This window comes from Rhipicephalus microplus, chromosome X, assembly GCF_043290135.1.
Source record: "Rhipicephalus microplus isolate Deutch F79 chromosome X, USDA_Rmic, whole genome shotgun sequence".
NCBI lineage: Eukaryota > Metazoa > Arthropoda > Arachnida > Ixodida > Ixodidae > Rhipicephalus > Rhipicephalus microplus.
The window spans coordinates 289,277,626-289,290,726 of record NC_134710.1 but is presented as its reverse complement, the minus strand read 5'-3'; the positions used below and the strand labels follow the sequence as shown (position 1 = coordinate 289,290,726).

General features: G+C 42.9%; 1 protein-coding gene across 5 annotated transcripts in view; it reads right to left on the bottom strand.

Moving 5' to 3' along the window:
- Positions 1 to 13,101, bottom strand: part of LOC119162384 (uncharacterized) — an 82,304-nt gene that overhangs the window by 35,869 nt on the left and 33,334 nt on the right. For all 5 annotated transcript variants that reach the window (XM_075879309.1, XM_075879308.1, XM_075879311.1 and 2 more), the window contains 2 exons: positions 8,481 to 9,096; positions 7,520 to 7,773 (listed from right to left, as the gene is read on the bottom strand). In XM_075879309.1, coding sequence (XP_075735424.1) covers positions 7,520 to 7,773; positions 8,481 to 9,096 — 870 coding nt within the window. The remainder of the gene's footprint in view (positions 1 to 7,519; positions 7,774 to 8,480; positions 9,097 to 13,101) is intronic.

The window sequence follows — 13,101 nt, the reverse complement described above, 5'->3', positions numbered from 1 at the left end:
ACTGTGACGAAAGCGTGGTGGTGGTGTCTGTGTGTATGTCCGTGCAAACCTCCCATATAGAATTGTTGCCGAGTTTATGGTCGTAGGTGATAGCTACGAGTGTATTATGTTAGAATGTTCCAATGTGTTATTTTCTGTGATTTATCGCCCTCCTACTGGTTCAATAGAAAGCTTTTTGAATTTCATTCAGAAATTACTGGAGAGATCTCTAGATTCTCGCTTACAGACTGTCTTGGTAGGTGACTTTAATATCAATGTGTCACTACATAACCCCAGCTACGTACGCCTAAATGAACTAATCGAAGCATATGGTTGTATGAATGTAATTAGCACCCCAACAAGAATTACCGCCACATCGGAAACAACGTTAGACCTATGTATTGCAAGTTTCGATACTACTGATGTCAAAGCAGGCCCAATTACTACCGACATTAGCGACCATTTTCCAACATACTGCTTCCTACCAGGCAATCGTGTAATCAAAAGTAAGGATGAAATGCTCTTTAGGAGTTATTCTAGCCGCAACATTAAACTTTTTGAGAACCTTATCGCTGGAATTGACTGGAGCACGGTTATAGAAGAAAGAGATCCTATTAAATCATACAACATATTTTCAAAACACTTGACATCTTTATATGACGCATGCTTCCCTCTGAAGCCCTGCAATATCACAGAAAATGCCGAAAACCATGGGTGACAGTGGAACTATACAACAGAATTAAAGTCAAAAACAACCTTTTCCAAGTTTTCCTATCTTCTAGAGACGAAAACGATTTACGTAATTTCAAAAAATTTCGTAATACACACACTGAAAAAGATTTGAAGATAGCAAAGACGGAATACTACATTAGTAAATTTATCACTCATTCAGGAGACGCGCGCCTGCTGTGGGACACAATAAATCAGCTCATTAATAAAAAGGAGATATCCTGACGAATAAAATTTGAAAAACTGGGCATGAGTAAATTAGAAATCGCTGACACCTTTAACAAATACTTTTTAACAGTTGGTGAGTTTACAACAGACAGCTAGGAAACGTGTTGTGAGAACTATATAACGTCACATTACCCATCTAGTGCATTCCTGTTTCCAACTGATCAAGAAGAAGTGGTAAAGCTAATCACGTCATTAAAGGATAACTGTGCTTGCGGCCCAGATGACATTAAGCCAAAGCCTTTAAAGGCTATAAGTCACATTATCGCTACACCACTAACGCACATTTATAACTTGATGCTATCTTCAGGTGTTTGTGTTTTTCCCGATCAAATGAAACTTGCGAAAGTAACTGCCATCCATAAAGGTGGGTCATTTGATGAGCTTAATAATTACAGACCTATATCGGTACTCTCTGTGTTCGCGAAAATGGCTGAACGAGTTATATATAAGAGGATTACGGGCTTTCTAAACGCAAACAATATAATAGCAAAAGACCAGTATGGATTTTGCAAAAACAAGTCTGCTGAGTCGGCTCTACTCAGCATCAAAGAATACATTCTAGACAACATTGAAAACAAAATCTTTACACTAGGAATATTTCTGGATTTTAGAAAGGCATTCGACAGTATACAACACGATCTACTTTTACGAAAACTACCGTATTATGGCATTCGAGGTACCACAGCTCAATTAATACAAAGTTATCTCTAGTCTAGAAAACAATATACTGTTGTAAATAATACACACTCTCAAGTTGAACACATTAAGTATGGTGTCCCCCAGGGATCGATTCTTGGACCTATCCTATTCATGCTGTTCATTAATGATATCGTAAATATAGAGGGACACAAGAAAATAATATTGTACGCTGATGACACAAATGTATTTTTCGCAGGTTCAAACGTATGTGAACAATATAAAGAAGCTAACGTTTGGATGCAAAACTAAATTTATGGTTAAACGCAAATAAACTTCAATTGAATATCGCTAAAACAAAGAACATGTTTTTCAAGACTAAAGGAGTAGCTCATATACCATGCACTCCAATTTACTTCCAGAGCACCTAGATTCAGTGCACAACAATAAAATTTCTAGGAGTTCTATTCCAAGAACAACTTTCTTGGTCTTCTCACATTGACGCGATAAAAAAGATCTTTCCAGGAGAATCGGCATTTTAAATAGACTGAGATACTACGTCCCAAAAAATGTCAAGCTGCAAATTTACTACGCACTAGTACATTCATGACTAACATACTGCTCCTTGGTGTGGCTAACAACGACCACCACAAACCTTAATTCTCTGTTGATTAACAAAAACGTGCTATACGTGCTATATCTAACACTCCCCTTTACGAAAGTGCTCGACCATATTTTAAAATGTACAAAGTATTGCCTATAAAACTGTTATACAGACATAAGCTAAGTCTAGAGATATTACACCAGTATAAACTAAATACATCACTATTCTTGGACACATATTATGTGAAACAAACACCATACGAGCTGAGAAAGAGCCTAATATACAAATATAGATCACGCACGAACTACGGTGACCAACGATTAGCGTCACAAATTCCAAACATTCTAAACAAACACCCAACTATATTACATTTACTGGAAGACGGAATTTCAGCTAGATCATTTAAAAAAATAACGAAACAGTGTCTGAAAGCGATGCTTTTCTTGATTTTTGAAATTGGTAGTCAATGATGTTTTTGTATTCGTTGCACCTTGTTCATTATTGTCCCTTCGCCTGTTGTTTATTATACTCTAATTTGTCTTGTAGAGCAATGCGATTTCCAAGTCAAGATGCCTCTTGTTAATTTATTTGATAGAAAAAATGCATTTGTTTGTATTTGCCACCACTCGAATAAGGACTGTTTATATTTCTATTCTTTTACTCACACTTCTGGCAGTTCCTGTTCGACTATGGTACCCATGTAAGATAACACGTGATGGTGCAAGTTTCTGCATACTGTACTTGCGGTATGTTTCTGCTTTGCTGCCAGAGTGGCACGACCAAGTCAGGCATTTACTTAGCCTTTAGTCGTGTCCCCCAAGGCAATCTTGTTCAATTTCGCTTTAATTAAAGCAAACCAAACCAATGCAAACCAAAACTTGACGACCTTGGGAGCGACGGCGATGTTACAGCAGACGACAACATAGAGTGCCTCGAAGATGAATTTCGCCAGCTTTCTGCGTTTCCGGGTGCCATCGCTGATAAGACCACAGTGAGCGATTTTCTCAGCGCTGATGATGATGAGCAAGCCGTTTTGGGCTGCACAGTTGCAGAAATCGTGGCCGACGTCGCTGATGCCGATGAGGCCGACCAGAGCAGCGACAATGATGCCGAGGGCACCTCAATGCAACCCTGTACCGCTGCAGAGCTTGCGTTGGCATTTAGCCTTATTCGCCGCTGTTGTGGCGCTGCAGAAGGCGCTGGGCTTGCCTATGTGGAAAGTTTCAACAATAGTAAGGATGGCCTCATGAATTTAATGGCTCAGACAAAGAAGCAAGCCAAGCTCATAGACTTTTTTTTTCCCCAAATAAAGTGCGGTGGATTTCGTGTTTTTCTTTTCATACTCTGGGAAAGTCGGCAAGCGGAAGCTTAGCACAGTCTTTAGAAACCGCTCCGAGACACGCAGCGCTTCAAAGTAGCCCTTACATGGACATACTTTATATTTTGAATTATCGATATATTGAACTATTTCGCGATCCCCTTCAAGTTGGATATATCCGGGATCAACTGTATGCGCTGTTTGCTGCGACGGTTTGGATTTCGCCAGCAAAAGTAGCCAGATTTCATTGCTCAGCGGTGATTACCATTTGCTGCCTTTCCGAAAATTCAAAATGGTTATATACACTAGTCGTAGAAAGAACTTTAGGTTGCCCATTTGACTCGACCAACCATCTCGACTGGTTAAAAGTTAACTGTAATAATTTCTATACTTACTACCACTATTATTGCTTTTACACATCTGAAAATGCATTCTGCCAAAGTAAAAAGAATACCGCAGGTAGAACGCAGATGCCTCCTTTTTGTAGTTTTCAAATAATATTGGACACATTTCTTGAAACACTCTGTATATCAATATCATGGCGTGTCTACGCTGCTTGGCTTAGTTGTTTTGTGGGGTTTAAAATCCCAAAGCAGCCCAGGTTACATAAGATGCCGTAGCTGGGGGCTTCGGCTAATTTAGACCAGCTGGAATGCATTAGCATCCACTGAAATCAGAAAATACGTAACATCTGGCCTTTGGCTCCATCGGTATGCTACACGTTTTTTCAAGAAACACGTAATATATGTTTTCGCTATTATTTGCATACCGTAAGAAAAAATTTGCCAGGTGGTACTGCTGTAACAGAAACGGTACACTGCAAATGTTATAATAGCAAATATAATAGGGAAAAAAATTCGAGTATGCAGACACACAGGCATGCTTGCCAAGCCTTGAGCGCCTGTGTACTACGAGACTCGTGAGTCGTAAATTACTCAGGAGCACTTTTTGGTGCACTTTAACTGCGAGTCGAGAAGTGACACTTATGGCGGGCCTGCCAATCGACTGAAATGTTCCCAATTTTTTGTGATAGCAAGGCAGTTGCAAATTTTTAACACGTGACAATTAGTAAAAAATTTTAAGGATTAAACTGGAATGTCCATCATATAGAACAAGTCTTTGCTTATTTTTACGGATGCCGTGTTTTCCCATGATTCGACAGTAATTCATAAGTGTCCTCATATGTCGAAGCGCAAGTGTTCTCATGGTGCTCAAAAACGTGGAAGCACTCCCGCAGGAAAAGTAAGAGTTCTATATAAGAAATTTCATGATCACGATTTTCATTTGCTGTTGTACACCTTGAAACAGGGGGGTGGGGTGTATAGGCATGGGTGCATTGGCAATTTTTACTGGAAAAACCTGCGACGGCTCTACGGCACCCGGAGTTCAGGAATATTCAATCCTTTTAGACTTGTTCCCCCAATTTTTGCAGTTTTCTGGATATTAACGGATAAGTAAGACACATCAAAGCTGGAAACATGATCATCTACTCCTGTGAAAAATTTCATGCATATAGGTTGCACAGGCTTAGTTTATCTTTCCTTAGTGTCTACAGAGGACCAAACTGCTTGCGTCGTAAAGTGTTGCAAGCTTCATATGTGCAAGGAAACTATGCGCACAGTCATAACAAACATGAATTGAGCCGACTACGACTTGTAGCAGTCACTATTGTCGATACGTACTTTTCTCAGTTCGGGTATTCTGGGTTCAACTTTCGCTCATTACGTCCGTATGTCTGTTGTAAATTGAAGCTGCTTTTATATAGATCGACACTTTCACACTAAGTGTGTCTTTTATTTTTATACAAAGGTGCAATAAAAAAAGTTCATTTTGTGTGTGCTGAACGAGTTTCATCTTACTGAGAAATCAGTCAGCGTAACTTTTTCCTCTTCAGAAAACACAAAAAAAATTAAAAAGAAAGATTAACAAAATTTTATGGACACATTGGCCAAGCCGCCAGTGGACCTGAAAAAAGGCACGAGCGCATTGCGCATGCACGCGAAGTGAGAAAATAGGACTTCCTCGGCAACCCTCCTCCTCGCAATTGTTCGTCCTTTCGCTCTATTTGGGGCTCTTACCAGTAACATGACGAAAAAATATTCTGTTCATCATTTATTTCTAGTAGGCTGCCCAGCAACCGCCAGTGGTTAAAGCGGCTCTGCTGCTGCAGAGAGTGAATACATGGGAGGTATAAGAAGTTTCCACCTGCTGGTAGTCCTCTCAGAATTATGTAAAGCGTGCTTTTTTTAATTGCACAGCGTAATAAATTACGTTTGCAGGAGACTTGTTACATTTACTCGACGAACCCGGCTTCCATGCAAATCATGTAGACTCAAGCTATAGGTGTCTGCGATTTTTTCCAATTTATGGGTGTAGTACCGTATTTACTTGATTCTACCGCGTCCTCGATTGTAACGTGCACCCGATTTCCACCGTGAAAAAAAAAAAAAAAAACGTAAGACATCGATTGCAACGCGCACCCAATTTTTTTCGCTGGCCCGCACGATCACACCACTCGAAAAAACGATTCCTTTCGGGATTGTCTTCCATTTAAATATGAGGTACGGGCGAAGCTTGTGCCCATCTGACGTGTAACAGAGCATTGCCGTCACTGTAGTTTTACCGTAGACCGATGTCAGCACGTGAACTTGCTTCGCCCCCTTCTTCTCGACAGTTGTGGTGCCAGGCATGTCGAAGTAAAGAGGCGTCTGATCGGCATTCCAGATTTGCCCAAGCAGGTAGCCGTTGTTGCGCCGCAAGTTTAGGACGAACCTCTGAAAACTGTAAAGCTTTTCATCGTACTTCTCTGCAAAAGTTTTCGCATATGCATGTTCCCCTTCGGAGGGAAGAGCCTTTCCTCTTCATATAGTTAATTAGCCAGCACCTGCTCGCTTTAAACTGGCTCCGCATTAGACTTTTTTCTAAGACTAATTGCATAGCCCGCACTTGGAGCAGTTCTGTCGTCACGGGCCGCTGTGCCGCTCGCTCCTCAAGCACATACTGGCGGAGCAGCTCTTTAATTTGCGGAAACCGACCCTGCTGTGGTTCACTGAAGCCTTTGCGTGAAGCTTTGCTGTCGACAATCTTCTGCTTTTGTTTCCGCCGGTCCCGCACGCACGTTTCGGGAACGACCGCGATGCGGCCCGATTTCCGTCCGTTTCTGCCCACGCGATGACTTTTCTTTTAAAAGCGGCATCGTGGTGCACTCGAGTTTTTGGAGTCGGCCCTTTCACGTCGTCGATGCTAATGCACTACTAGATGACGAACTCCTCAGCACACGTACGAAGTGCTGCACATGGTAAACACATAGGCAGAAATAGCCGACGCACCATGCCGACGCACGTAGGGGGCGGCCATTTTGGATTTGTGATGGCAATAGATTGACCGTAATTTTTTTGTTTGTACTCGATTCTAACGCGCATGCGATTTATGAACTCGCTTAACCGGAAAAAAGGTGTGCGTTAGATTCGAGTAATTACAGTATATTTTGTAGTCATTTTCAGAAATGAAGAAAAAACAGATTTTGTGGTGCACTGCGTACATAATACAGCTTAATTACATTTTAATTACCCTGCCATTATTTCCCGGAAGTGTTACGGGCATAATTACCCGAAAGTACACAAAATATCCCAGATGAATTCAGACACTCAAAGAAGTTCTCAAGACAGTCCAGGAAATATCTTCTTTGCGGCAAGTATCGTCACAGTTACCAAATATCCGAAAGTGCCTCGTTTATGCTCCAGGCATATTTGGCTGAAATCAGCAGGGCCTGGTCGGGCCGCAGCTGAACCTTTCGGGCCCAGGCTGGGTACAGGTTCCGAGCGCGGCCAGGTGTTTTGCAAACCGATGAACAATGTAGGTTTGAACAATGCATTCTCTCAAACCCTCCTCAGAGCCTCTGCACGCCAGTGCCTTGCACTTTTTGCACATGCTGCACAGCCTATTTGTCCAGGGCACCACAAAAATCTTCAAGAATTCAGTGTGCAACAACAGAAAGTTGGAACGTAAAACCAATAAGATTTTACCTTGATTGTAGGGTTCACATTCTCCACTATCTGACCATAGAAGTCCGATGGGTTGAACACCACAGAAAGACACACATTAAAGCTGTTGCCTTCAGGCAGGATAGCTGGAGGCACAACAGCCGGTGGACGAGTGCAGGCCAGTTGTGGATAGATTGGATGCCAAGCAGCTGGGTACAAGCCAGGTGGTTGCATGCTACCACGAGGTGCAGAAGTGGGAGCCATGGCTGCCACTGCTGCGGAAGCTACTGCAGATTCTGCAAGTGTCATAGCAGAAGGCACCGAGTTAATATACAGACTCTAGAGAAAAAGCTCACCATAAGGCCCATGCATTAAAACCTATAACCGCTCAGGTGGAGCCATGATGAAACGATAACCAGCATTCGGGTGAAGTCTATGCACCGTCAGTTTTTTTTCTGTTTCACAGATCTCGGTTGCATCGCAACCACATAGAGTTGGCTCGTGGCAACAAAAAATACAGACAACAAGGCACTAGATACGACTCACACGACGCGCGAGCAGGCCGGCGCGAGCAGGCCGGCCCAACAGGCCGCACGCCGCTCGGCACGCGGCTCGACCACGCTCTCAAACGGTACGGTACAGGGATGATGGTACCATCTAGTAAACAAAGCTACAACCACCCCTTTCCACATGCAGTAAATTGAATAAATAGCCACTGTATCTTTCCTAAAAATAGTTGATATAAACATCACACAATTGCTGTCCATTTGTAACACGTGAACACAATTGTTTATAATATATACTGCGAGAATTTGAGTGTTTAAAGCTGCTATATTTAGCGCTTTGGCAACTACGACAGCATTCTAAGATGTCAGCATTTTGTTGGTGGCTATAGCTTTTCCAGCCTAGCGTTTCCTCTAGAGTTTGTATATTAACTCTATGGCAGAGGGTGTTATTGTGAATGAAGGCAAAGTGGCAATAGACTTCTGAGGTGAATTCATACCAGCTGAGGGTGAAGCTATGCCAGCAGGAGATGAAGTCATGCCAGTAGCAGCTGGAGACAAGTCGCTAGGTGGTGGAGAAATTTCAGCGGGACGTGGCGCCATGGCAGTTGCAGGTGTGGTCACACCATCGGGAGATGCGGCAATACTAGTAGGAGGTGGGACCATGCCCTCTGGAGGTGGAGCCATGCCAGCTGGGGATGGGGCTGAACCGACAAGAGGCGGGGCCGTGCCCACTGGATGTGGGGCCTTGTCAGTGAGAGTGGAAGGTGGACCTGCCAATGACGCCCCAAGCTGTGGTGTGCACACTGGGGCCACGCTAGCAAGAGACGCCTTACATGGCAGTGCACTAGTTGAAGGTGTGCTGGCATGAGGCATGCCAACAGGACGCATGCCAGGCGGTGGCACGCACATTGAAGGCACAGGTCCACTAGGCATGCTAGGCTGAGATATGGTGTGAGCAGAAGTAGTGGTAGGTGGGGTTTTTCCAGCAGGAGGCACGGTGATTGAAGATGTCACAGCAGTGGTTGTCATGACTCCAGATGTAGAAGCCTTTGATGCAGTGACTTCAAGATGAGTCACCGGCAACTTAGTGGCACAGTTCAAGGCTTCCAGGTTCTGAAATAGAGAAATCAAACTTTCACAAATAAAGAACAAAATGCAACAGCATATGAAGTAGGAGCAATAACGAAGCACTTGTGGTGCCTATTTTTCGGTGCAGAAGCACAAAGGCTACCATCCTCAGTGCCTAATCATGTAGCAGACATTCCAGGTTAGTAAAAATGCCATTGTCATCCTACACAAGAATAATTTTTTTTATAAAAATATGTAGTGTATTCAAACTAACTTGGGCCAAAATAATTAAAAGTGCAATGATATATCAAGATGCAATTAACAGTGTCAAGTTACTAGATGCTTCATGTACACAGATAAACTTGAAAATTTTGCCAGTATTTACAAGGTAAATTATCTGCTTAAATTTTGACAACACTTTTCAAGACATCATGGTAAAAGTTTCTTATACACTGCATAAATCCTAATCTGTTTTCCAGCATTTCAGATTAGCGGCACAATTGGCAAAAAGGTGAAGCAAATGTACACATATACATTTCTTGCATGTGCCAGCAGTGCTCTTGGAAGGAAGGAATTTAGGTAACCCTGCTCTCAAGTGTCAAGATGAAAGGCTTGATCGCATCATTTTTTAAGCCAAGCAAGGCAGCTAGTGAGCAGAGCAAACGAAGCCCATTCTCTCTATTGAGTGGAAGGTGCGGGCACATACGCACATCACACCTTTAATTGCCTTTTGTGGTACAGATATTAGAGAGAGCAGAACTTTTTTTCATTTTTGGGCCAGTATACCTTACTAGATAAATAAAAAGGTATGTTCATTTCCTCATGAAAATCGTGTTTTATGATGTGATAGCAACTAACATTGCGCTGCACCAACCACAAGGTGTTAGACAATAAACAGTCAAATTTCCATAATCCTAGAGCTTATTTCAAAACGCCAGATTCCTCTAAATACTGACTGTAGAAAAAGAGGAAGATATAAACGCATGAAGGTGAGCAGTGCAGTAGAATAAGAAGTTGGGACAATGAACGGCATTCGGTCTGGTTCCATTTACTGATCGCTAGTTTTTGTTACATTTTGGTGCCAAAAACCCTTGTGTGGACACGCCTCCGACGTACGACTCCAAGAAACCCCTTTACTCGACCGCATTCCGTTGTGAGGACTGACAAGAGATCATTCGCGAGACCTGCATGACTCTCAACACCGGATATGATCGATCGACTTAAAACCAAGTCCTCAGCTCAAGAAGCCCAAAATACTAAGCTTCATCAGGAAGCACAGTCTCTGCTGACCAATATTATCGCGGACGAGCTCTAGCTGACGGGTATTTATGACTGTTTATTGGCTAGCAACAGTGAGCTCTCCAAGATGAATGATGCGCTCCAAGAGCACCTATCTGACGAGAGGCTCGAAGTGGAGTATGCAACAGCAGCAGACTATAACAACCAAATTATCAGCATGTTTGCAGAGATGCACTGCAAAACTGCTGTTTTGAGACGCCTGAACGGTGCTGCCGTGACTGCTCCTCAGAACGTGACAGCAACAGTTCTTAATGCTTCGGCCAGAATTGGCCCAAGACTGCCAAACCTTGACTTACCAACATTTGGATTGGATATTCAGGAGAGGTCAGCTTTCTGGGAGCAATGCCAGCAGACTACTCAACTACGCTCTATGCAAGCTGATGAAGTTCTTTTATTTACGTCATTATATTGTGGGTGAAGCGACAATCGTGACATCTGGTTTTCAGACTTTTTGAAGCCAGTTTTGCAGACATCATCGAGTTACTGAAAGAACCCTTCAGAGATCGACAATAGATGAAGCAGCCCCACCTGTCATCACTTAGCAATTTTCTCCCCCACCCCCCGAAGTCAAAAAGCGACATCTGAGACATCAGGCGACTTTACGACGCGAAGGAGCTTAACATCCCATGTCCTTCAGCCCTAAATGTACCAAAGGTCATTTTTCTGAGATGCTGATCAATATTCTACAAAAGCCTTTGCTGTACTAGATCATTCTGGAGTACACCCAAGCAGAGCACGGCAAGATTAACATGACATGAGTGTTACACCGCCTCAGACCCAGCACTAGCAGCTGCAGCCTCTGAAACGGAACTAAAAAAGCTGTTCTTATTAATAGGCATCGACCATGGCAGTAAGCGCTCTTTCATCACGGAAGATATCACTGTTAAACTGAATTTGCAGGTACTTGGAGAGAGACACTCGTTGCATTTAACCAGTTTGGCATCCCTATCGTTCAGGCAATAGATGCCCCAGCCATTTGTGATGACATTTTTCTGCCGACAGCTAGTAGTCCCATCATGCAGCAGTTGTGTTTCGAAGGCTAAGGTATTGCTGATGAAAGGACATTTCTTGAAGCGGACACCGAGATCAGCATCAGCTTGTTGATTGGAGTGGACCACCGGTAGAAGAAAATTAACAGAGAAGTAATAGAAAGTATGAAAATTCGAGGATTGGTCGCAATCAACACAGCTCTTGGATGGATATTGTAAGTGTCCAGTCGCTAAAGTGCCTCTTTTGACGGCAACACTGACCTCGTCTGTGTTCTGCTAGTAGAAACTGCTCATGACGATGATGCAATCTTGCAGATTCCCTAATCGTTCTGACACTTCGAAGTCACGGGCATCACAGATTCTAGAGAAGCCCACTTACACGAGTTCATCACAAGCTTTCAAGAAATGACTAAGAGAAATGGGAGACCCATAATTACTCGAATGAAAAGTCAGAAACAGCTATTTTAAGACAACTGTGACAGTGCTACAACTGTGACATCTATCGCAAGTGTCAAGAGATTTCGAGAGAATTTTGAAGAGCACTCAATTTGTATCATTTCACCTGATGCATCGAACAGAGGCGAACGTTACTTCACTTGGTGCGTCTTCGGGTGGATGGTGTAAAAGACTAATTAATGTTGTCGGGCGTATGGTGTAAAAATGTCGAGTGGATGGTGTAAAAATCAACTAATGTTGTGTAGTTGGGAGTGGCCCAACAACAAACTGCAAAAAGTTAACAACAATTATGAAACTCATTTGCAACTATACGGTGCTAAAATTGCCTAGATACCTTGGAACTATAGTTGCTTTCAACATGTCACCAGTTTGACTTAGCATGCTTCAGGCTTTCCATGCTCCAAGAGGGGGAAAAAAAGCATTATTAGCAAAAGGTAGAGGAGATAGAGAGAGAAAAAATTGCAAAAGGTGCACAGAAGGCAATGCACTATACACTAGAGAGGAGACAGCACCGAAGAAGCAGTCTTGCTACGCTCAGACTCCCACTCATGTGCAAGTCCCAGAAAGCCAAATTTATGGGCACTAATGCCTGGTTTTTGAAATTGGGAGTTTGCTCAATCGACACTAATCAATCCTAGAAAATTAGTCACATAGTTGATTGCAGACTGCATTACAGGAGTTAAGAAGGAAAGCATTGGCCGAGATAGACAAGCACGGAGTGTGCATTTCTTTCTTTTCATTCTCTGCTCTTCCCTTTTTTCCTGTTCCTACTGAAAGTTGCCAGTGCAAAATCAATGCTTACTCTTTCTGATGATGCCAACCATAATAGAAAGAAAACAATTCTAACATTTGCACTGAAAATGTGTCTATGTCAAGATTTTCCAATGGCTTGAAAGACCTGTAGTCAGCCTGGAGCAAATGTATATAATCTATATCCGGCAGCACATGTGGCTTGTCGCTCATACTGCGAAAACTTGGAGGCCACTGGCAACTACACTACAACTTCTCTTATTATGCCAGAAGCAGACAAAAAACATAGAATCGACTTCAGGAGCAACACCCAGTTGTCAGTATAACTTACTTTTGTGTCAAAGCGACAGGACATGGCAGCAGATGCAAGCATCTGTAGTAGAATGACGAGATTGATTTTTGGGGTTTAACGTCCCAAAACCATCATTTGATTATGAGAGACGCCGTAGTGGAGGGCTCCGGAAATTTTGACCACCTGGGGTTCTTTAACGTGCACCCAAATCTGAGTACACGGGCCTACAACATTTCCGCCTCCACCAGAAAAGCAGCCGCCGCA